The sequence below is a fragment of the Ambystoma mexicanum genome, chromosome 2p, assembly GCF_040938575.1.
Source record: "Ambystoma mexicanum isolate Mex_15411 chromosome 2p, UKY_AmexF1_1, whole genome shotgun sequence".
Classification (NCBI taxonomy): Eukaryota; Metazoa; Chordata; class Amphibia; order Caudata; family Ambystomatidae; genus Ambystoma; species Ambystoma mexicanum.
This window is the reverse complement of record NC_090923.1, coordinates 37,892,407-37,914,771: the sequence shown is the minus strand read 5'-3', so window position 1 is coordinate 37,914,771 and position 22,365 is coordinate 37,892,407. Positions and strand designations below refer to the sequence as shown.

Here is a 22,365-nt window from a genome sequence, read left to right as displayed (position 1 = left end):
CGGCTCTCTTCTGTCTAAGACTCATTCCATGGACTCATTCCATGCCACATGAAAAGACAGAGCAGGCAATGGGCTAAACAATGCCATCAGCACGCGAGGAGCAAGACAGCACAGATGGAGTGGACATCACTTTATTTCCACACGAGCCGTGAACATACATGAACCATGGACAGAGCAAAGCCAGAGCCATGATGGCAGATAACACGGTAGCTGCAGCCATGTTTAGAGAGTTTGGGCGGAGAGAAAGCTGATTGGTTGGCATGCACACGCAAGTCCATAAGGCCACAGGTATGTTACTGTGCTACTGCAGGCTCTGTCCAGGGCACAGGTATGTTACTGTGCTACTGCAGGCTCTGTCCAGGGCACAGGTATGTTACTGTGCTACTGCAGGCTCTGTCCAGGGCACAGGTATGTTACTGTGCTACTGCAGGCTCTGTCCAGGGCACAGGTATGCCCAGTTGCTGGTTCAGCGCCACCGTTGAAGGCAGACCGTGCCTCCTGACAAGCGGAATCGGACTTCCATGGGCATCCAATGCCGCATTGGGCTGATTTACATATTTATTTCTTTCATTTATTTAGTTATTACAGTTATGTAGCGCGCCTAGCCCTCAGGCCTCTGGGCGCTTGACTTAAGAATACGGTTACATATGTCATGCATGCTTAAACGTACAAAGGGACGCATGGTATTAGGTTAGACACAGCGTTGTACATTGCAGTATTGTAAACAGTCATCAGATGCTTAGTAATGACTTGCGCAGCTCAGCATAAGCAGAAGTCTGAGTAGCAAACCCCAATTTGCTGAAGGGGGGTCAGGCAGTGGGATTCACCGCAGGATTACAAGGAAGTTAGGCAGGAGGTATATATTAGAAAGGTCTGCTCGCAGCTGTGGGTGAAACATGTAGGAAGGCCGAGTGCAATTCTTCAGGTCGTCGATGGTGGTGTAAGGCCATGCCCCCCAAGGTCAGAGGACACACTGTTAGGAAGTTTAATGTTAACGTAACTGACTCTATATGTATCATGCTCATTGTTCTACATAAGGCTTGTTGTGTAAAACCCTATAAAAACCCGGAGGTTTCTGTGCTTACGGCCTCTTTTTTGTGACGTGGACATTATGGCAGTGCCACTGTACTTTTCTGCAGAGATGTATGGAAATAAACCTAAGCTCTACCTTTTTGCCTTGTTTTGCATTGGATCATCTGGTGAAGGGCCGGGGATTCAGCAATACAGACACATACGAGCATTTGCCCAGGTTCACAGTATATGTCAGATGACAAAGCCGGCACCTGAGCCTCTACTCTTTGGTTCCATACTCTTAGATTTGACAACCTAAGCACCTCTCCTTAGTAACACTTTATTGGGGGCGGACGCCCAGTTTTTAGAACCCTCGTCTGGTGGAAACGAGCCTTGGACCTGAACCGTGTAGATGCTTTTAGTTTGTGAAGCTCGAGCTATAAGGTGCAGGTCTGTAGCACAGTAGGTGTAACTGTCACGAAAGCAGCTCGGATATAGGAAAAGCGGGGTCGAATTTGGGACTGTGATCTGGGAAATAACACAGGTCTTTGTAATAAGTTCCTAACACACTGAGCTATCTTCAGAACCTTTGTGGCACTCATATCTATCACCAAGCAATTGCATTTTGATTATAACATGTGATCAGTACATTCCCCACAGAAAGGGGAAAACAGTACACGAGTACTGCTGTGCAGAAACTGCATGTACTAGAGTTAAAACAGAAAGCATTAGAGGAGTAAATGATCCAGTCACAGCGTGTCACCAACGTCCAGGCAGCTGGCCCAGAGCCTCAGCAGCACACTCTACAGTATCAGGACACTACAGTATCAGGACACGTGCCATTTATGGTTTATTTAAAACAGGCACCTGCTATTTTAGGAGGACATGTGGGAGCCTCTCTCGAGATGGGTGACTGGACACGTGCCCCTTTTTGACCTCCTATAAAGCCATCCCTGTCTGAGACGGTGACATGGACGAAAATCGGAGGTTAACATGAGAGCGAGCCAGAGTGTACGTAGCGGGTGCCATGGGGGCTTGGGGTGGGACAGAGTCAGATAGGAGGGAGGCTGGTGGTGGCCCCCACATCAGGAGCACCCTTTGCAAGGGAGGTTTCAGACTTTGGGGCCTCACAGGCTTTTCAGGTGTCCCACTGAACGGGCTCCCACTCGGAACAAGGTTCCGCTGATGTCATGTTGCTATGATAACCCGACAGGCCTGTGCATCCGAGGTCAGGTAGAGCTGGGGTAGGGTCAATGAAATAAGAGAGAGAGAGAGACCTTAATCTGTCCGTGTCTCCTGCGCTTTGCTGCTGGGGCCCTGGCTGGGTCCCTGGGCACTGTAGCAAGGTTCCGTTCAGGAATTGTGAAAGTCCGTTCCGTTACGAGTGGAACTATAGAGGCTTAGACTACTGTTCCAAGTACTAAAACGTTTGAATAAGGGTCAGGTTTATAAGCCTCCCAAAAGTTGCCTTTTTCTATGGTTCATACTGACTTTAAGTTTGCCGGGAGATGCAAAGATGTGCATAGCCCGAACCCCAATATAGTTCTACTTTATGGGAGCACAGGCTTTTTTTTAATGCAAGAATTCTGGATAGTCTTACCAAAGCAAGTGAAGAGTTCCAATTCAATTGACTAGTCCAGGATTGGTGTAAATCCGCCGTGCGGCTTTCTGCTACAAGACAGCAAACGTTCCCTACAGGAGTTTGAATGAGTGAGGGTTTTTAGGGACAACCTTACAACTTCCCCTCTCCCCTCGGACGAAAGGTCATACAACTTTCCAAAGTAATGGTTAGGGATCCTGTAACCCACTTCTCGCCGAGACATCAGACAGCTCGAGTGTCCTTTGGCCTCCAGGAGTTGCACCCCTTTCTCACTGCGACCCCACCCTCCACAAGTATCCTTTAGACTTAGAGGATCTGGACCCCACTTCTTCCCGGAACACCGCCTGAACCTAATGTCCCATAGGTTCCTGGATTTCTACCAGTTGGTCAAAAGAGGGCTGTGCAGCCGGGAGCAGGGTCTCCAATTCTCTGGAGGCTCCATCCTCGTTCATCAAACTTCTGAACCCATATTCTACTTCTCCTTATTTCCCTTGATCCTTTTGGACCCTCCATTCTTCTTCCCACACTTTGTCTTCCTGTGTGTCCCTTCTTCGTCCTTCTGGACCCACTTTCTACTTCTCCTTATATTTCCTTTGATCCTTTTGGACCCTCCATTCTTCTTCCCACACTTTGTCTTCCCGTGTGTCCCTTCTTTGCCCCTCTGGCCCCATTTCCCACTTCTCCTTATTTCCATTGATTCTTTTGTGTCCTTCCTTTCTTCTTCTAACTCTTTGTCTTCCGGTGGGTCCCTTCTTTGTCCCTCTGAACCCATATTCTACTTCTCCTTATTTCCTTTGATCCTTTGGGCTCCCTCCTTTCTTCTTCCCACTCTTTGTCTTCCTGTGTGTCCCTTCTTCGTCCTTCTGGACCCATTTTCTACTTCTCCTTATATTTCCTTTGATCCTTTTGTGTCCCTCCTTCTTCCCACTCTTTGTCTTCCCATGTGTCCCTTCTTCGTCCTTCTTGACCCATTTTCTACTTCTCCTTATATTTCCTTTCAACCTTTTGGCACCCTCCTTTCTTCTTCCCACTCTTTGCCTTCCCGTTTGTCCCTTCTTTGTCCCTCTGGACCCATTTTCTAATTCTCCTTAATTCCCTTGATCCTTTTGGGACCCTCCTTTCTTCTTCCTAATTTTTGTTTTCCTGTTTGTCCCATCTTTATCCCTCTGAGCGCTTGTTTTTTGACCCCCCATTGGGCACTTCTTTCCTGAACTTCCTCTTTTTCCATCTACTCCTCCTTCTCTTGCTTTGATGCTCCTCGCAGGACTTGCTGGAGATAATGAGAGTATGTTGGGGCGTCTTCTAGCCATATAACCTCACCATCTAGCCATATAGCCTCTAAACAGCTCCAGCAGCTTCAGAAAGCACACAATCCGGCTGTTGGATTGATATTCAAGCTAAGCAAATCTGCTCATGTGTCTTTATTTCGTCGGGAGTAGCACTGGCTCTCAATTGATGACCGTATTCAGCCTGCATTGTCTTCAAATGCATAAAAGGTATTGCCCCTCTGTATTTGAGAGAGCTAATTCAGCCATATCACTCGACGAGACAACTACGATCTAGTGACAGCCATCTTCTGATCATTCCTCGCTCAGTTTACACATCCCGAGGTGACAGAAGATTCTCTGACTTAAGTCCTAGGTTGTGGCACTCCCAGCCACTACAACTGAGGACAATGAGCTCACTTCTTCAATTTCGCCGAGCACTGAAGACCTTCCTGTTCAGGTAGATGGCCCTTTGTATTCTGGGGGCATTGTTTTGATCCGTATCATCTACTACTCTTGATGTCATCTGCGCCAATATATGATTAAGTTCGTTTGGTGCCCGTTACAAATACATCAAATCAAAGGAATCACATGATGAGCTCTACAGGTTTCTTACCTCCACACCCATAGAGGGCTTCCAAAGTCATATCACCTGGATCCTACACCACGACTTCTTGCCTTTGTCCTTTGATCTTATCCCCTTCTCAATGTTTGTTCTATCAGCCTCCAATACCCTCACTTCAAACTCCTCCAATCTTATCTCCTACTCAATGACAGATCCATCCACCTCCAGTAACTTCTCTCTAAAGTCATGGGTTTTATTCTTCTCCTCAATGATAATTCCACCAACCTCTTGTAACTTCTTCTACCACCTCTGTTCATATGACCTTTGTCAACTCCATCCTGGGTTTCTCTTCTGCCTTCCTTACCTCTGCCATGTCCTCTCACCACTCCTTCCTTCCTCCTTCCTTTTTCTTCTTTTGCTTCCAATCCATCCCACATCTGACCTCATCCTTGGTCTCTCCTCCACTCCCGTGCTCATCTGCCTTTGCTTTACTCTCCAATCACCTCTCTGTTCCTGCTCTAGACTCCTTCCTCCAGCTCCAAACCATATTTCCTTCTTCCCCTCTAACCACTTATCCCCGACTGGGGCTGGAGCAACATGCTGCAGCTGGACAGGTTTGCTTTGCTTTACTTCTTTTCTGAGTCTTTCCAGGGTTGGGGTTTATGGGGACAGTGGCTTTATCCAGTGGGGTGCACATTCTAAATCCCTCTGGTTGGTCATACCTGTTGCTCACACCTCTCGGTACAGAAAGTAAGTCTTCCTTTAACATTATATTTGTATGTCTTCCTGACCCCTGAACTTTCCCCAGGGTTTATGTGGGTCATTGTTGGGCTGGTACAGGTACAACTTTGGTGTGTTCTTCCTGTGGCCTTAAAAGAGGATGTTGTTATCAAGTTATATCCCTGGGGACTTGAAAAACACCTCTGTAGCTTGACTTACTCTCCACCCCAGATCCCAATACCCTGTGACCATGATTGTAATTTCCTGGTGTAATCCGGGTTTTCGTTTAGTAAACCCTTCCTCTCTGTAATAATTCCCCTTAGTGGACTGGATTGGGGGAAGTATTCCCTGGGTTTTTATGGGCTTTCTCAGTTGGAGTGGTGTCTATCGGGTGGGCCATGTTACAGGTCATTTTTATGCAGAGGGAGCTACAGCAGGGTTCTGTGCCACGAAGGCCACTGCCCTTTGTGCTCTCGCTGCCCAGCAGGGCAGGTCATCACACAGTCTCATAACATTCTTGTAGGAGATCCTCTAGGAAATCCCTCCCATGATGCTTCCCTAGTGATTCCTGTAGGATTCCAAGTGCTTTCCTATGCTACTCCTACATGTGTTTCAGTGACAAACTATGAGGGTTCTCCAAGGAGTCCTGTGAGTTCCTTCCACTATAGAGATGGCCCTACAGCCCAATGCTGTGTGTCCCAACCGGCAGGATCCATGCCCGAAACACAGCCTGGCTAACTCATGCCTCCCTTCGATATCGATACACTGAGTACAGTTGAATTAGTTAAGAGACACACTTACTATTCAGAGCGAAACAAAAGAGCAGGTGCTATGCTAAAACAAGTGGTTGTTGTTTTTATTATGTGCCTAGTGTCCAGTGGGAAATGACCATACAAAGACCCCATATGCTACAATAGTCCTACTTGCTTCTCCATTGGAAACCCATAGGACATTTCTATACAAGTTGCTATATGGATTTCTGTTCTTAAGATTTGCAGGAAATATTGTGATCTCACATTACTGACTTAATAAAAATCATGTTGCTGTCATTAATAAAATACCCTTGCCTGGAGAATCATATCATGACCTTTTGATTGCCTTCCATTGCAGGTCACTCATGAGGATCCTTTTGTTCTGATAAGCCAGGGCCTGGTTATCCGTCGCGCAGAGCTGCGCCATGCCGGGATCTACCACTGCCAGATTGAGGAGGAAGGCTTTCGATGGACACTGCTGAAAGTTCATCTGATAGTCATTCCTGGAGACCAAGCACTGCATCCAAGGGACCCGAAGGTGAGAGGTCATTCGAAAGAGCACAACGGCAGCCACCAGCCCTGGTACAAGGACCTAATGAACCTCATCAACTACCCCTCCAAGATGGACTTCTACTGCGAGCAGGTGTGGCAGAGAGAACCCAGGAAGAAGAAGAACAAGGTGGGGCCTGAGGCCAGCAGCGAGAGGAGAAGGTCTGATGATGGCTTGGCCAACATCAGTGGCCCGCTGTCCATCAAGGGGGTCAAGAATCACAAAGGGTTGCCAAAATCACTGAGGTCCCCTCGCAGTACCTGAGGGCATTGAGATGGAAGTAGGTGTGAGCCTGGTGCAATATTGCGCCTCCAGCCAGTGCATGTAGGTTCAGACAGGACAACCTCATGTGCCCAGGTGCGGCCACCTCCGGTAACTGACTCTCTGCCCTTTTCCTTTTTTCTGCCCCTTTAGCCTACTAAGGATGAATGACTACCACATATGAAGTCAACAAGAGGACTTACAAATCTTCGACTAAAGACATGCTTCCGTGATCATGACTGCTACAAAGCTGTTCTTCTCTTTGGTACAAAGTTTGTATGCAGCCCCCTATCGCGCTCAGTTCAAGACATAGACATCCCAAACATATCCCATTTATAGGAGTGATTTCAGGAAGAGAAGATCCACGAGCATCCGTGCTTGACTTAGACTTTGGCTCCTGGAATTTGGTGAAGAAGCAAAATTTAGAGAACATACAAATTCCACATTTCAGTTTGTAACAGTGTCTTAACTTGTGAGATGTTAGTCTTCCCAAAACAGGAACATTGCTACTCAACATCACAAAGGACTCAGAGCCCTCAGGGTGGTTTCCTGCATGGACGTCGTCTACGTATCAATACAACCTTTTCTGTTTAGGGGACTTAGCTTGCGGTGAAGATAGTGTATTCGCTTGTGAGATGTTAGTCTTCCCAACACAGGAACAATGCTACTCAACATCACAAAGGACTCGGAGCACTCCAGGCGGCATCTTGCATGGACGTCGTCTACATATCTATACAACCTTTTCTATTTAGGGGACTTGGCTTGCGGTGAAGATAGTGTCTTCGCTTGTGAGATGTTAGTCTTCCCAACACAGGAACAATGCTACTCAACATCACAAAGGACTCAGAGCCCTCAGGGTGGTTTCCTGCATGGACGTCGTCTACCTATCAATACAACCTTTTCTTTTTAGGGGACTTGGCTTGCGGTGAAGATAGTGTCTTCGCTTGTGAGATGTTAGTCTTCCCAACACAGGAACAATGCTACTCAACATCACAAAGGACTCGGAGCGCTCCGGGCGGCTTCCTGCATGCATGTCGTCTACGTATCTATACAACCTTTTCTATTTAGGGGACTTGGGTTGCGGTGAAGGTATTTAAGCATTTTTAAGCTCCTTCTATGATTCCACAACCATAAGTGACAAGTCGCTATATGAATCAATCATGAGGATGCGGGTGCCACAACAGTGATCAGAGGACACAGGACATTTTCTCCCCCGCTTGATATGTATCTACTGTGAATCCTATTAACTTATTGCAAAGTTCCTTCATGTGTTTGTTTACTTTTATTACATATGCAAATAAATAGAAAACCTAAATAGGACACATGCCGTGCAGTGGTGCATTGGGCACGTGGGCACAATTTAACCACTTAAGCACCGCAGCAACACTTTAAATGTAAATGCCGCAAGGACATGGGCGTCCATGCCTTGGCAGCAGAGCAGTCGGGTCCAGGGCACGGGCCATCTGCACCCTCAGCATTGAGGTAACTTATGCAGTTACCTGTGCACTCAGAGGAACTCTATCTCTGTAACGCTCTACTTTAAGACTATGGTGTGGTATCATAATGTTTGCTATGTTATGTTAAACATATTCATAGAGCGCGGCCTACACCAGCAAGGGCATCATGTCGCTAAAAATTAGAAAGGAGAAGTAACCACAAAAACGTTTTCCGAGAACGGCAAAAAGAGAAATGGTCCTGGTTAGCACAAAGAGAAAGAAAACGTGTTCCATAATTGGGCAACCGCAACCGAAAAAAGGAACAGCGCCGAGGGCGCGAGCGCTGGAAACGTGGTACAAAAATGCATAGTGCGGCAGCAGATCTCAAAGGGTGGCATAGGACATAGGCAGGCTCGGACTAGCCTATAGGGCAATAGGCCCATTGCCCAACCTAAAATGCAAAATACTGGTGTGGGCTAGCTCTTCAGGTTTAAGTGGGCCACTTTTTGGCCAATGTGGGCCAGTTTAATCAGTTACATCACAATGCGGCTAGTAGTTTTGACCAGTGTTGATGAATAAATATTCTTTAAAATTCACAATTTGCATCCCATTTTATTTTAAAGAAAACCTTGTGTACTATTCATTCAGCATCACAAAAGGAATACATTGGCCCTCATTAGGACCCTGGCGGTAAGGGGTTTACGCTAGCGTTAGCTGCGCCGACCCCTTACCGCCAATTCCGAGTTCCCAGAGCGCCATGGTCATTTTTCCGCCCGCTTTTTGCGGGCGTAAAAATCCATGGCGCTATGGGACCTTGGTGTTAATTACGCCACCGTAATTTACGGTGGCGTAATTAACTCCTTCCCCACTCCCATTATACCCTATGGGGCCGAAATGGGAATGGGGAAGGGTAAATGGGTCAATGGGGACTTACCGCCCCGCCGACCTCGGAATGGGGCGGTAAGTCCACCATCCGCCATGGCGTAAACGGACTTTACGCCATGGCCGGAAAGTCCGTCGATGGCGGAAAAAATCCGCCAGGGTCCTAATGAGGGCCCTTGTCATTTGCAACTGTGGGCCACTTTTTCATTGGTGCCCGAGACAATTTTATGGCACAGTCCGGCTTGGCTTCTAAATACTCTGACCTGTGCCATAGAAAGAATGATGGACAATACAAAAGGGCCTCGAATTTGACGTGCTTGGACACAGAAAGCCAATGTAGAGAGGACAGAACAGGAGAAATAGTAGCGAAAAACGGTGTGCGTTGTCCACTCATGGCCACTAGTATGATAAAGATAAAGCCAGGATGACCAGCTGAACGGCAAAATATTGACTCAGTGGACTCCTGTGAGGCACTATGAGGTCTAACCCCTTGTCTGTTGCGGGTGGTGTGACTATGGATAAACGCTGTTGAAGCTTGCTTAGCCCATATTGGTAGCAAGGCTTTCCAAAAGTGCTGCATTCTATCAAGTTCCCAAGAAATGCAAATAAATACTTGGGTGAAGAAGAGAGGCTAAAGACCAGGCCAAGTGTTCGATTGAGTGAGGTCCTGGGGAGGTTACTGTTTGTGAGGTCTTGGGCAGGCTGCTGTTTTACTCTCAGCCACAGGTGGCAATGCTGAGTTACTTCTTCAAGTGCTAGATTGAGTGAGGTCTTGTGGAGTCTGCTGTTTTACTCTCAGCCTCAGCGGCTACTGCTGAGTTTTCTCTTCAAGTGCTAGATTGAGTGAGGTCTTGGGGCGGCTGCCGTTTGTGAGGTCTTGGGGAGGCTGCTGTTTTACTCTTAGCCACAGGGGGCACTGCTGAGTTTCCTCTTCAAGTGCTAGATTGAGTGATGTCTTGGGGAGGCTGCTGTTTTACTCTCAGCGACAGCTGGCAATGCTGAGTTACCTCTTCAAGTGCTAGATTGAGTGAGGTCTTGTGGAGTCTGCTGTTATACTCTCAGCGGCCACTGCTGAGTTTCCTCTTTAAGTGCTAGATTGAGTGAGGTCTTGGGGCGGCTGCTGTTTGTGAGGTCTTGGGGAGGCTCCTGTTTTACTCTCAGCCACAGGGTGCACTGCTGAATTTCCTCTTCAAATGCGAGATTGAGTGAGGTCTTGGGGCGGCTGCTGTTTGTGAGGTCTTGGGGAGGCTGCTGTTTTACTCTCAGCCACGGGTGACACTACAGAGTATCCTCTTCAAGTGCTAGATTGAGTGATGTCTTGGGGAGCCTGCTGTTTTACTCTCATCCACAGGGGGCACTGCTGAGTTTCTTCTTCAAGTGCTAGATTGAGTGAGGTCTTGGGCAGGCTGCTGTTTTACTCTCAGCCACAGGGGGCACTGGTGAGTTCCCTCTTCAACAGCCGGTGCAAGATTAAGTGAGGTCTTGGGCAGGCTGCTGTTTTACTCTCAGCCACAGGGGGCACTGCTGAGTTTCCACTTCAAGTGCTAGATTGAGTGAGGTCTTGGGGAGTCTGCTATTTTACTCTCAGCCACAGGTGTCAATGCTGAGTTACCTCTTCAAGTGCTAGATTGAATGAGGTCTTGTGCAGTCTGCTTTTTACTCTCAGCGTCAGCGGCCACTGCTGAGTTACCTCTTCAAGTGCTAGATTGAGTGAGGTCCTGGGGAGGCTGCTGTTGTGAGGTCTTGGGGAGGCTGCTGTTTTACTCTCATCCACAGGGGGCACTGCTGAGTTTTCTCTTCAAGTGCTAGATTGAGCGAGGTCGTGGGGAGGCTGCTGTTTTACTCTCAGCCACAGGGGGCACTGGTGAGTTCCCTCTTCAACAGCCAGTGCAAGATTAAGTGAGGTCTTGGGCAGGCTACTGTTTTACACTCAGCCACAGGGGACACTGCTGAGTTTCTCTTAGCCACAGGGTGAACTGCTGAGTTTCCTCTTCAAGCGCTAGATTGCGTGAGGTCTTGAAGAGGCTGCTGTTTTACTCTCAGCCCCAGAGGGCACTGCTGAGTTTCCTCTTCAAGCGCTAGATTGAGTGAGGTCTTGGGGAGGCTGCTGTTTTACTCTCAACCACAGGGCGCACTGCTGAGTTTCTCTCAGCCAAAGGGAGCACAGCTGAGTATACTCTTCAAGCACTAGATTGAGTGAGGTCTTGGGCAGGCTGCTGTTTTACTCTCAGCCACAGGGGGCACTGCGGAGTTTCTCTCAGCCAAACGGGGCACAGCTGAGTTTACTCTTCAAGCACTAGATTGAGTGAGGTCTTGGGCAGGCTGCTGTTTTACTCTCAGCCACAGGGGGCATTGCTGAGATTCCTATTCAAGTGCTAGATTGAGCGAGGTCTTTGGCAGGTTGCTGTCTTACTCTCAGCCACAGGAGGCACTAGTGCGTTTCCTCTTGAAGTACTAGATGGAGTGAGGTGCTTGGAGAGGACCCGTTACAGTTGGGTTACAAGCATGAAGTACCAGGCACCCGGGGTGCATCCGGATACTTCTGGAACTATGTGCCTGATTTACTAAAATGAAAAGACAGGTCACAACACTGTTCATGTTAAGTCTTGTGAATGTTTGCATTTTTGTATAGAATAAGCACTGGTTGCTTAGCTCAAAAGAAGACTTTCAGTACATGATGGCGTGATAGCCTCTTTACTACCTACGAAACCCTGACCCAGAATCAGGTATTCTGTGAATAACAGCGCTTTGATCCACATGAGTGTGTGGTTCATAGTCACAAGCTTAAATATTTCCAAGATGGCGGCATATCCTTTCATATGTTTAAAGTACTTCTATCACCACAAAGCAGAAACAAAAGTAAAAACGCAAAGGGAATGAAATTAGAGTGGTAGAAAGGGTGAAAGTAAAGAGGGGTGAGGGGTTCTCTCTAGTGTATATAAAAGCAAAACCAAAATGGGAACACATTTGCAAATAGGCCACGAGAAAATGACAAACAATGACAAGGAATGGAACGTCTAAGGCATTTGTTCAAAAAGCTAAACATTCCAGTAATTCAACAATGTCCATAATGACACGCATGTAAATTTAATGTACAGTAGGTGCCGGACCACCGTAGAGCTGGGTGAAATGTGAGTAGCGTCACAGTAGTGTGAGTATGACCTCGCCACCGCCATCTCTTATTAATTCCGAGAGTTCACAGGTGCAGGATCGCAGCTTGCAAGACACTAGACAGTGCCCGTCCCTTCTTCAATCAGGGCAAAAGAGGGCGCAAGAGCATCTTCCATGGAATGAGTCCCCCCTCTTCCTGTAGTGTAAGTGGGAGTAGCCAAGGAGAGAACGGCCCTCTTCAGGATGTGGTTCCAGGCTGCGGTTGAAATGCGTCCAATCGCATGAGCCGGTGCATGTCAGGATGTGCCGTAACCGGCCCCTGCCACTCCACGCCGGCCAGGGAGGCCGCAGAGGAGCCGCATAAAGCCCCAAAGACTCATTGAGGAGATGGGGTAAGGAACACAGTAGAGGTCACATGTTAAAAAGGGGGGAGATGTCAGGATGTGCCGTAACATCCTGATCAGTGAATCAGCCCCTCCACATCATTTGGTAGGAGGGCCGCCGTTGCGGCCAAAGGGAAAGGAAGTGACGTTGGGTTAGGGAGGGGTTAAGGGGTGGGGAGTTCAGTTCACTGTTGGAAGTTATAATAAGGAGACATGCTCTTTGAAGTGCTGTGTCCGCGTATTATTATGTGTGCGCGTCCAGTGCGAGAGTACATGGGCTGTAGGCCAACAGTGCAGAACAGTGCTTTCACCCCCGCTCTGACAGGCGGTCATGGCCGGTAACGGTCCACCAGCCCGGGCTTAGGTAGGCCCGAGCGAAGCAAGGGCCTCGGCGAGAGATGGGGGCTGTTATCAGCCATGTCCGCCCGCCAACACGGGAATGAAAGCCATTCGCACCCAGGGTTTTATCAGGGGCACACATGGTTTATTTCTTTCCTCAGGAGACAGGCTTATTGGGCAACATCAATCTTCAGAGGAATAAAAAAAGAAAGCGGGCCACCGCCATAGGAAAAAGGAATTACGTTTGTATTGTAAGGGGGTTGTGCTGATTTTCATTTGTATTGATTTGTTTGTTTACTTTCTGAGCGATGTATCTGAATTGATCCCTCAGGCCTTCCACAGGTTGCACATCCCAACAGCATCGTCTGTCCTTTAGGCTTCCTGTGTATTCTTGGGAATTGAAACAAAGTGCCTGCTTCGTGCAACTTTTAGCGCAGTGCAGAGGGACTTTGCACTGCCAACAAACACCCTGATTCACTGAGTGGTGCAAAGTGTATTTTTGCAGTGCAAAGTCACTATGCACTAGGCTAAGAGTTCCATGAATTAGGCCCAGAGTCTCCATTTACATGCACACGGAGCATTTACTTTCAGGTTGCCTGGGTGTCAATGTTGACTTCGTCAATTGCACCTTGTTAACTCCTCCTTTGTTTTCCACACACATTCACCCTTTTACCCTGATCCTGACTAGGACACACTCCGCCCCCAGGGTTGGCAGTCGTAGAATTGATATCTTGGAATAACACCTGGGGCAATGGTTAATGTTATGCCCTTGCAAGTAAGCTACCCAAGCATCAAGGATTGCCCGAGCACATCCTGCAAGGATTGCCCGAGCACATCCGGAGGCCGTCGAGCCTGCAAATATCACCTAGTGCACGGAATGTCCTGCTCTCCAAATCCATCTGGTCAAACATTCCATCTTGACCCCACACACTTCAGGATCTAGGCATCTCTTGTGCATCATACATCTACATACCTACACTCATGGTATCCCAAATGATGTTCCTCCTGCAGCACCTCTCCCTTTGTTTATCCGCAGCACCTCTCCCTCCTATCTGCAGCACCTCTCCCTTCTTTTATCCGCAGCACCTCGCCCTCCTATCTGCAGCACCTCTCCCTTCTTTTACATGCAGTACCTCTCCCTTCTTTTACCTGCAGCACCTCTCCCTTCTTCTATCTGCATCAACCCTCCCTTATTTTACATGCAGTACCTCTCCCTTCTTTTACATGCAGTACCTCTCCCTTCTTTTACCTGCAGCACCTCTCCCTTCTTTTACCTGCAGCACCTCTCCCTTCTTTTACCTGCAGCACCCCTCTCTTCTTTTACCTGCAGCACCTCTCCCTTCTTTTACCTGCAGCACCCCTCTCTTCTTTTACCTGCAGCACCTCTCCCTTCTTTTACCCCCAGCAGCTCTCCCTTCTTTTACCTGCAGCACCCCTCCCTTCATTTATCTGCAGCACCTCTCCCTTCTTTTACCCCAGCACCTCTCCCCTTCTTTTACCTGCAGCACCCCTCCCTTCTTTTACCTGTATCACCTCTCCCTTCTTTTACCTGCAGTACCTCTCCCTTCTTCTATCTGCAGCACCTCCCCCTTCTTTTCCCTGCAGCACCTCTCCCTTCTTTTACCTGCAGTACCTCCCCCTTCTTTTACCTGCAGCAGCTCTCCCTTCTTTTACCTGCAGTACCTCTCCCTTCTTTTAACTGCAGCAGCTCTCCCTTCTTTTACCTGCAGCACCTCTCCCTTCTTTTACCTGCAGCAGCTCTCCCTTCTTTTACCCGCAGCACCTCTCCCTTCTTTTACCCCCAGCAGCTCTCCCTTCTTTTACCTGCAGCACCTCTCCCTTCATTTACGAGCAGCACTACCTTCTTTTACCCTCAGCATCTCTCCCTTCTTTTACCTGCACCACCCCTCCCTTCTTTTACCTGCATCACCTCTCCCTTCTTTTACCTGCAGCACCTCTCCCTTCTTCTATCTGCAGCAGCTCTCCCTTCTTTTGCCTGCAGCACCACTCCCTTCTTTTACCTGCATCACCTCTCCCCTCATTTACCTGCAGCACCTCTCCCTTCTTTTACCTGCAGCACCTCTCCCTTCTTTTACCTGCAGCACCTCTCCCTTCTTTTACCTGCAACACCCCTCCCTTCATTTACCTGCAGCACCTCCTCCTTCATTTACCTGCAGTACCTCTCCCTTCATTTACCTGCAGCACCTCTCCCTTCTTTTACCTGCAGCAACTCTCCCTTCATTTACCTGCAGCACCCCCTTCTTTTACCAGCATCACCTCTCCCTTCTTTTACCTGCAGTACCTCTCCCTTCTTTTACCTACAGCACCCCTCCCTTCTTTTACCTGCCTCACCTCTCCCTTCTTTTACCTGCAGTACCTCTCCCTTCATTTACCTGCAGCGCCCCTCCCTTCATTTACCTGCAGCACCCCTCCCTTCATTTACCTGCAGCACCCCTCCCTTCTTTTACCTGCAGCACCTCTCCATTCATTTACCCCCAGCACCTCCCTTCTTTTACCCGCAGCACCTCTCCCTTCTTTTACCTGCAGTACTTCTCCCTTCTTTTACCTGCAGCACCTCTCCCTTCTTTTACCTGGAGCACCTCTCCCTTCTTTTACCTGCAGCACCTCTCCCTTCTATTACCTGCAGCACCTCTCCCTTCTTTTACCTGCAGCACCTCTCCCTTCTTTTACCTGGAGCACCTCTCCCTTCTTTTACCTGCAGCACCTCTCCCTTCTATTACCTGCAGCACCTCTCTCTTCTTTTACCTGGAGCACCTCTCCCTTCTTTTATCTGCAGTACCTCTCCCTTCTTTTACCTGCAGCACCTCTCCCTTCTATTACCTGCAGCACCTCTCCCTTCTTTTACCTGCAGCACCTCTCCCTTCTTTACCTGGAGCACCTCTCCCTTCTTTTATCTGCAGTACCTCTCCCTTTTTTTACCTGCAGCACCTCTCCCTTCTTTCTCCCTTCTTTTACCTGCAGCAGCCATCTCGTATGTTTCCTCTGCTTCTTCTCCTACTTCAGGCTCAGGTCTGGATGCCTCTGGCGGGGACAATTAAACACTAGTCTTTGCAATCAAAACAATGTTTATGAAATTAAATGCGTGAAAAGGCCATCCAGGGCTGTTTCCTCTTGGAATGCTGGGATTTGTAGTTTTCCTAAATTAAAAACAGGTAAGAAGAAATCACACGTTTCAGAGAGTAAAAATTAATGGATGTCCACTTCAAGAATAACAAGGGCACACTTGAGAGATCTTTTGTTAAAAATAAGACTAGGGTACATAACACCGGCACGTCCTGCTCTCAGCTATAACCAGCTCAAAACCATCTTGCCTCTACACAATGACTTTCCAAATGCTGACCAGAACAGATCACAGGCTTCCCGGCTGCCTCCAGCTGTGTCCCACATCCTTTTCATGTGCCTCAACTGTGGCGCACTTGTCGATGGTCTGGCCGGAGATATCAGCCCCTTTTTGACCTTCACGCTCCAGCCACTAGCACAGATAATTGGGGAGTGGGTTGGTGGAGAAACATGGTGAATTTAAAGCACTTCTTTTATTTCCATGTAGGTGAACTCACCCCTTGTACCTGTCCTCTTTCCATCTCCCTAAACTGGCTAGTTCAATCCCGCCCAGAATATGAAGAGGGGGTTATAATACTGCCATTTAAGTACTCCAGAGTAATAAATGGAGTGAAGCAGAGACTAGGATGTCATGTTGAAGGATGTAGTTCCGGGGAAAGGGGTGGGAGCGGGTACAGGAAGTGAGGCTGAAGGGAGGGACAGAGTTAGTTGTACGCACAGGAATAAATAGGTATTTACTGTTGCTCTGTCTCAGTGTTTCATTCGCACCCAGCGCGAGCGATGAGAATCAGCTGGCGGCCCTTCGCAATAGTGCGCTGACACTTGCGACAAAGGGGAGGGACCCTGAAGAACGGCCGGTGAGCCGGACGCAAAGTGGGCATTGGGTGTGGCCCATAGCCCTGTTCGCACGACGGTGAGCAGGAGGCCTAGACGAGCAGGACAAGGCGGGAAACAACCCATGGCTTCAGCGGTGAGTGGAGGGAGATCAAAGGGGTACCAGGACAAGGGTAATACACAACAGTGCTCATGAACTCTTTTCCCCACTTAGCAAGCCCCGCCCACCTGGTGCCTTCCTGGTTGCCGCTTCTTTTCCCTACTTAAGGAGCCCTTCAGCCTCTTTTCCTTTGCAGCTGGGGAGCAGGTGTGAGTGGATCTATGTCACCTGGCCTAAGCCCTGTCCACCTAGTGCCTTCCTGGTTGCCGCTCTTTTTCCCCACTTAGCAAGCCCCACCCACCTGGTGCCTTCCTGGTTGCCGCTCTTTTCCCCACTTAAAGAGCCCTCCAGCCTCTTTTGCTTTGCAGATGGGGAGCAGGTGCAAGTGGATCTAGGTCACCAGGCCCAAGCCCCGGCCACCTGGCACCTTACAGGTTGCCACTCTTTTTTTTTTTTTTTTTATTTATTTATTTGTTTTTGGTTTTAAAAGAAAACCTTTACAAAAGAATAGTGCATTTCCTTAGATAAAATTACGAACGGTTCTCGGAAACCAGGGAATAACTAGATTACTGAGAGGCCAGTGAGTGTCGGCCAGGAAGCTCAGTAGGCTGTGTCATCTTTTGATACTTTGTTAGAATAGTAAGTTCCTCTGATACTTTTACTATTGCTGCAGTGAGCATGATTTCCTGGCCGGAGATCAGTCTGTTCCAGAATGCATCTTGAATTAGGCTCTCTTCTCTGCTGACGAATCTCCTCAGAAAAGACACTCTTATGGCCCATGTGCCTTCGCACTCCAACAGTAGATGTTTCAAGGTTTGGAGGTTCGAAGTTTGGCAGATTTCGCAGAATTTTATTGCCTTCTCTCCCTGGTTTCTTTCAGCCAGAATTTCTCCTGTGTAGGCTAAATTCAGACGTAGTCTGAGAAAGCTGTTCCTTATCTCGCGATCTGGGAATTTTTCCAGGTAACGTGGCATGGTTCCAAGTTTCCTGTCTACTATCAGGAAGGAGTTCGGTGATTTTAGGTTTCTAACTCTTGTGATTGTGTCGATCCAGTCAGCCATTTTTAGATTTTTTTTTACTTTCGAGGGGTTTTGTAGAAGGATTTCTGTTGTTAAATCAAGCTTATGCAGAATCTGTCCGATCTTCTCTTCTAGGCTCGATAGCTGATTTGATTTTGCTTTCTTTAGATGTTGGTTTATGTCGAAAAAGAGAGTGGCCTTACTGGCTGTGATTATATTACGGTAGAGTGAGAGAAGTTTCCACTCTGCATAGCAGCTCAATGAGGTCAAGCCTAGTTCGAACCTCAGACTGACTGACGATGTGCACATTGGTAGCCAAATGGATGATTTCCAAATGAGGCCCTCAATTTTGTTCCAATCATAGTTCCACAGCAAAGGTTTTGCCTCCAATCCGTAGAGGAGGACAGGAACTACTTTGCCTACATAGAATTTCTTGAGTGGTAACAGTGAAAATTTACAGAATTTTCCGTTTAAGTTTTTCATTTACGCAATGATTTTCGAGGTCTTGTTGAGAATGGATGAATTCACCTTATTTACAGTTGGATGGGCTAAGACTTCGTATCCCAGGTATATGAGCTCATCTACTCGGGGGATTTCATCGTTGTCCAACACCCAGATCCTTGATGTTACCTTTTTTCTTGGATGTTTGAAGATCAGGACTTTGGATTTTAGTGGGTTGATTATTAAGCCATTTAACTTGGCATATTCATCGAGTTTGGATAAAAGATGTTGCAGTCCTAATGCTGATCCATCCAAAAGAACAAGATCATCCGCATAGGCCAGCCAGTGAAGTCTTCTGCTGTTAATCCTGGGACAGATAAGCGACGCCGAGGCCAGAAAGTCTCCTATGTCTGATAGAAAAAGGTTGAAAAGCAGTGGTGCACCCAAGCATCCTTGTCGAACCCCTTTAAGGACCTGGATTGCTTCTGAAAGGTTGCCGGCGTCATCCAGCCTCACTCTGATCGTAGTATTTTTATGTAGTTCGACGAGCATAGCCAGCAGGGGGGCTGGGATTCCCCGTTTGTTCAGTTTCTGCCAGAGGAGTGATCTGTCCACCAGGTCAAATGCCTTGGACAGGTCTACCCATGCCCCATACAGCGGCGAGCCTTCTTTCTCATTCGAGCTTTCGCTCAACAGGTTCAGTGTAAAGCCATTAAGGCTGGTAGAAAGACCCTTCCTGAAACCTGTTTGGTGCGGGGGGAGAATCTCATTTGAGTCCACCCAAAGAGAAAGTTCCCTCATTAATATTCTCATGAATATTTTGCTGTCAATGTCCAAGAGGGCTATGGGTCGATAGCATGTTGGACTTAGCCTATCACCCCCTTTGAAGAATGGAATCATCACTGCATTCTTCCACGATGGTGGAAAAGTTTTTTCCCTCAATATTCCTTGAAAGAGATGGAATAGCAGTTTTGACCAAAGTTTTGGCTGATTTTTTAACACCTGATATGTGAGGCCGTTCGGACCTGCGGCTTTCGAGGTAGAGGATGATGTTATAAGTTCTTCAATGTCATCTTCGGTAAAATCCAGAGACCAGATGATGTTGCTGATGTTAATGTCTCTTGAGCCTGTTGCATCGAAGTACTTGGCCAGATGTTCTACCCACTTGTGTTCCGACACTAAGTTGCAAAGAGCACTGTTTTGGCCAGTTTCAAGTTGATTTAGAGCTGCCCAAAAGTTTCTGCAATTATTTGTACTGAGAAGCGCAAGCATTTTCTCCCCATCCTCTTGGATTTTTAAATGTTTGTGATTCTTAGACCAGTTTCTATAAATTTGTTTGGTTTTTTTAAGTTTTTGAATACAGCCTAAAGGATCTTCTGCTCTGGTCTGTCTTATACTTCGCAGTGTTTGTCGCAGACTTCTTTTTCTTTTGAAAGTTTCCTCGTCGAAGTGATGGAGATGTGTCTGTTTCCCCACTATTTGTACTTCACTTGGTCGGCAAGTGGACCATATGAACTTTCCGAATTTTTCTGGATGACACTTTTCGGCCACTATTGAGGGATGAATTATTGCTAGCTGATCATTCAAATTTCCCCCCCCCATGTTTGTACTTGAGTACTTTCAATTTCCCTTTAGAGCCCTCCAGGTCCTGTCTGATGCGTGGGTTTGCAGAGCACTGAATTTCAGGAAAGTAGAGTTCCATCCTCGCGTGATCACTTCCCCCTTCCCAATCTAAGGTGAGATGATGTTGGTGCAGGGTAAGTGATGATGAAGCGAAAATGTAGTCTATAATTGATTGCAACCTTCCCTGCCGCCATGTTGGTCCGGGGTTGTCCGTACTGCTATCGTCTATAGATATCATGTCGAGATCCCATGATTGGAAGAAGTCCCACCATTGTTTACCTTTCTGTGTGGTACTGTGTTTAGGTAAACTGATTTTCCTATTTCCTACACTAATGAGATTTGTGTTCAGGTCCCCTGCTACAACAATCTGTGCTCCTATTTGATTCATCTTGACCCTAGAGAAGAGTTCATTTAGAATTTCTATGAAGTCTCGGAGTTTGGAAATGGCTGGGTTCCAATAGATGTTTACCAAAATGAGATTGGCCTGGCCATCATTCTGTCTTATCTCTGCTTTACTGGCCTGAATGCCCACTGGGTTATTACATAGCGTGACCACATTTTTAATGGCGGAATTTTTGGTTGCTATTAACATTCCTCCTGCTGGTCTTCCTTTGGCTTTTTGAGAGGCCATGAGGTTTTGCACTGTGAAGCCCTCTATCTCGATAGAGTTAGCTAACCATGTCTCCTGGAATAATAAGATATCATTGCGCTCTAAGAGGTCATTTTTGAGTTGCTTTTTCTTCAAAAAGCTTGGGCCTCTGGTGTTCCAGGAGACTAATCTGAGGCCTCTCTGACTAAAGACTGTTCTGTTCCTCGCCCAGTTTCTGGAGGATTTGCGAGATGATTTCTGGGAGTTTAGTTATCAGATCGTCTTTTAATCTGCGGCCACTTGTTGCGTTGCTTTGGAGCCCTCTAGTAGTTCCGGCAGTACCCACAGCAGTGGGTGCAGGTTCCTCTACGGTCTGGTTATACCACCGGTAATTTCCAGATATTCCTTCTTCCTCTGATTCATAAACCCAGAGCCCTTCTTTAGCCAGATCATCTTTATTATTGATAAGCGCCTGTTGTGCCTTTCTTGAGGTGAGAGCTATCTCCACGAAGAATTTGTCCTCCCTGAATGGGAAGGCTAAATATTCAATGTCCTCTGAGTCAAAAAGAAAGAGATTGTAATTCTTTTGAATTTCTGACAATAGGACAGATCTGCATAGTGATGTCCTTGTACTCTGATTCTCTAGTCTAAGCCACAACCTTGGGATTGTAAAGTTTGATGCCGCTACTTCCTCTTTTCCTACCATAGGGGTTTGTTGTTTTTGTTCGTTTTTCTCTCTTTCTCCATTTTGAGGAAACCTTTCCAGGTTTTTAAATTTCCCGGACCCGTTCCAGCAGACAACTTCATTGAATGAGAAGCTTGGTGATGTCACATCTTTGATGGCTGACACGGGAAGTGTATTTTTTTCTTGTAATGCAGGAGCTTTTTTGCCTGACGGTTTCAGAAAAATAGGGGCCATTTTTATGAGTGCTTGCTTGGTCTCCCCGCTAAGTTCCTTTCTTGGTTCTTTATGTAAATTTTGTTTTAGAAATATTGGAGCAATCTTGATGTTTGTAGAGACCGGTGTGCTTTTTTGATTGTCGGAAGCTGCGGGTAATGGAAATATAAGATCCGTTTGCATACCGAAGTTTGATGTTTGAACCTTGATTTTACTAGGACTCTCTCTGCCCGTTGAGCACGTCTTTTTGCCCTGGGTTGTCTCAGGAACACTCTTGCTTACGAGGGCATCTTGTGCTTTTGATGTTTGTGAAAGGTTAGTAACTGGAGATGCAATAACGATGAAATCAGCTGTCTTTTCAGCTGTGGGAGTAGTAAGATTTTTCAGGAATGTGTTTATCCCTGCTTTCTTTTTTGCCTTATTTTTCTGGTTTTTGGGTTTCTTCGTTGTTTCCCCTGAAGGTTGAGAAGAGGTAGCCTCTCTATTTTTGCCCCTTTTATGACACTTTCTCCTTCTCAGTATCTGTGGAGCCTCGATATTCTGATTCGAACTGTCGGTTTTCTTTTCTTCCTCCTCTTGGGTTTTATGAGGGCTGTTGTTAATGACTTCTATATAGTCAATATCTACATTTGCCAGCCTTCGAAATTCTTCCAAGATTGAGTCTGAGAGTGGTGTATCATCGAAGAGGTCTTTTGGCCCTTCTTCGTTTAGAGTCTTGTTCTGTGTTTGCAGTTTTTGAATTTCCGAGGGGATTGTCTTTATGAGTTCGTGAGTGGTTAAATTACTTTTTGCCCCCTCCTTCAGTAGGCTTTGAATTTGGGCGATGTCTTGCCCCTGTTTGATGCCCTCTATTTGTGTTTCCTTTAGGATTGGAATCAGAATGCTATTCAAGATATTGTTTACAG

At 47.2% G+C, this 22,365-nt stretch overlaps 1 protein-coding gene across 1 annotated transcript in view; it reads left to right on the top strand.

Moving 5' to 3' along the window:
- The window catches only part of LOC138566168 (semaphorin-3A-like), a 624,143-nt gene extending 616,099 nt beyond the window's left edge, over positions 1-8,044 (top strand). Inside the window, exon 17 of the mRNA XM_069643198.1 lies at positions 6,272-8,044. Coding sequence (XP_069499299.1) covers positions 6,272-6,727 — 456 coding nt within the window. The 3' untranslated portion in view covers positions 6,728-8,044. The remainder of the gene's footprint in view (positions 1-6,271) is intronic.
- Positions 8,045-22,365: the final 14,321 nt, after the last annotated feature.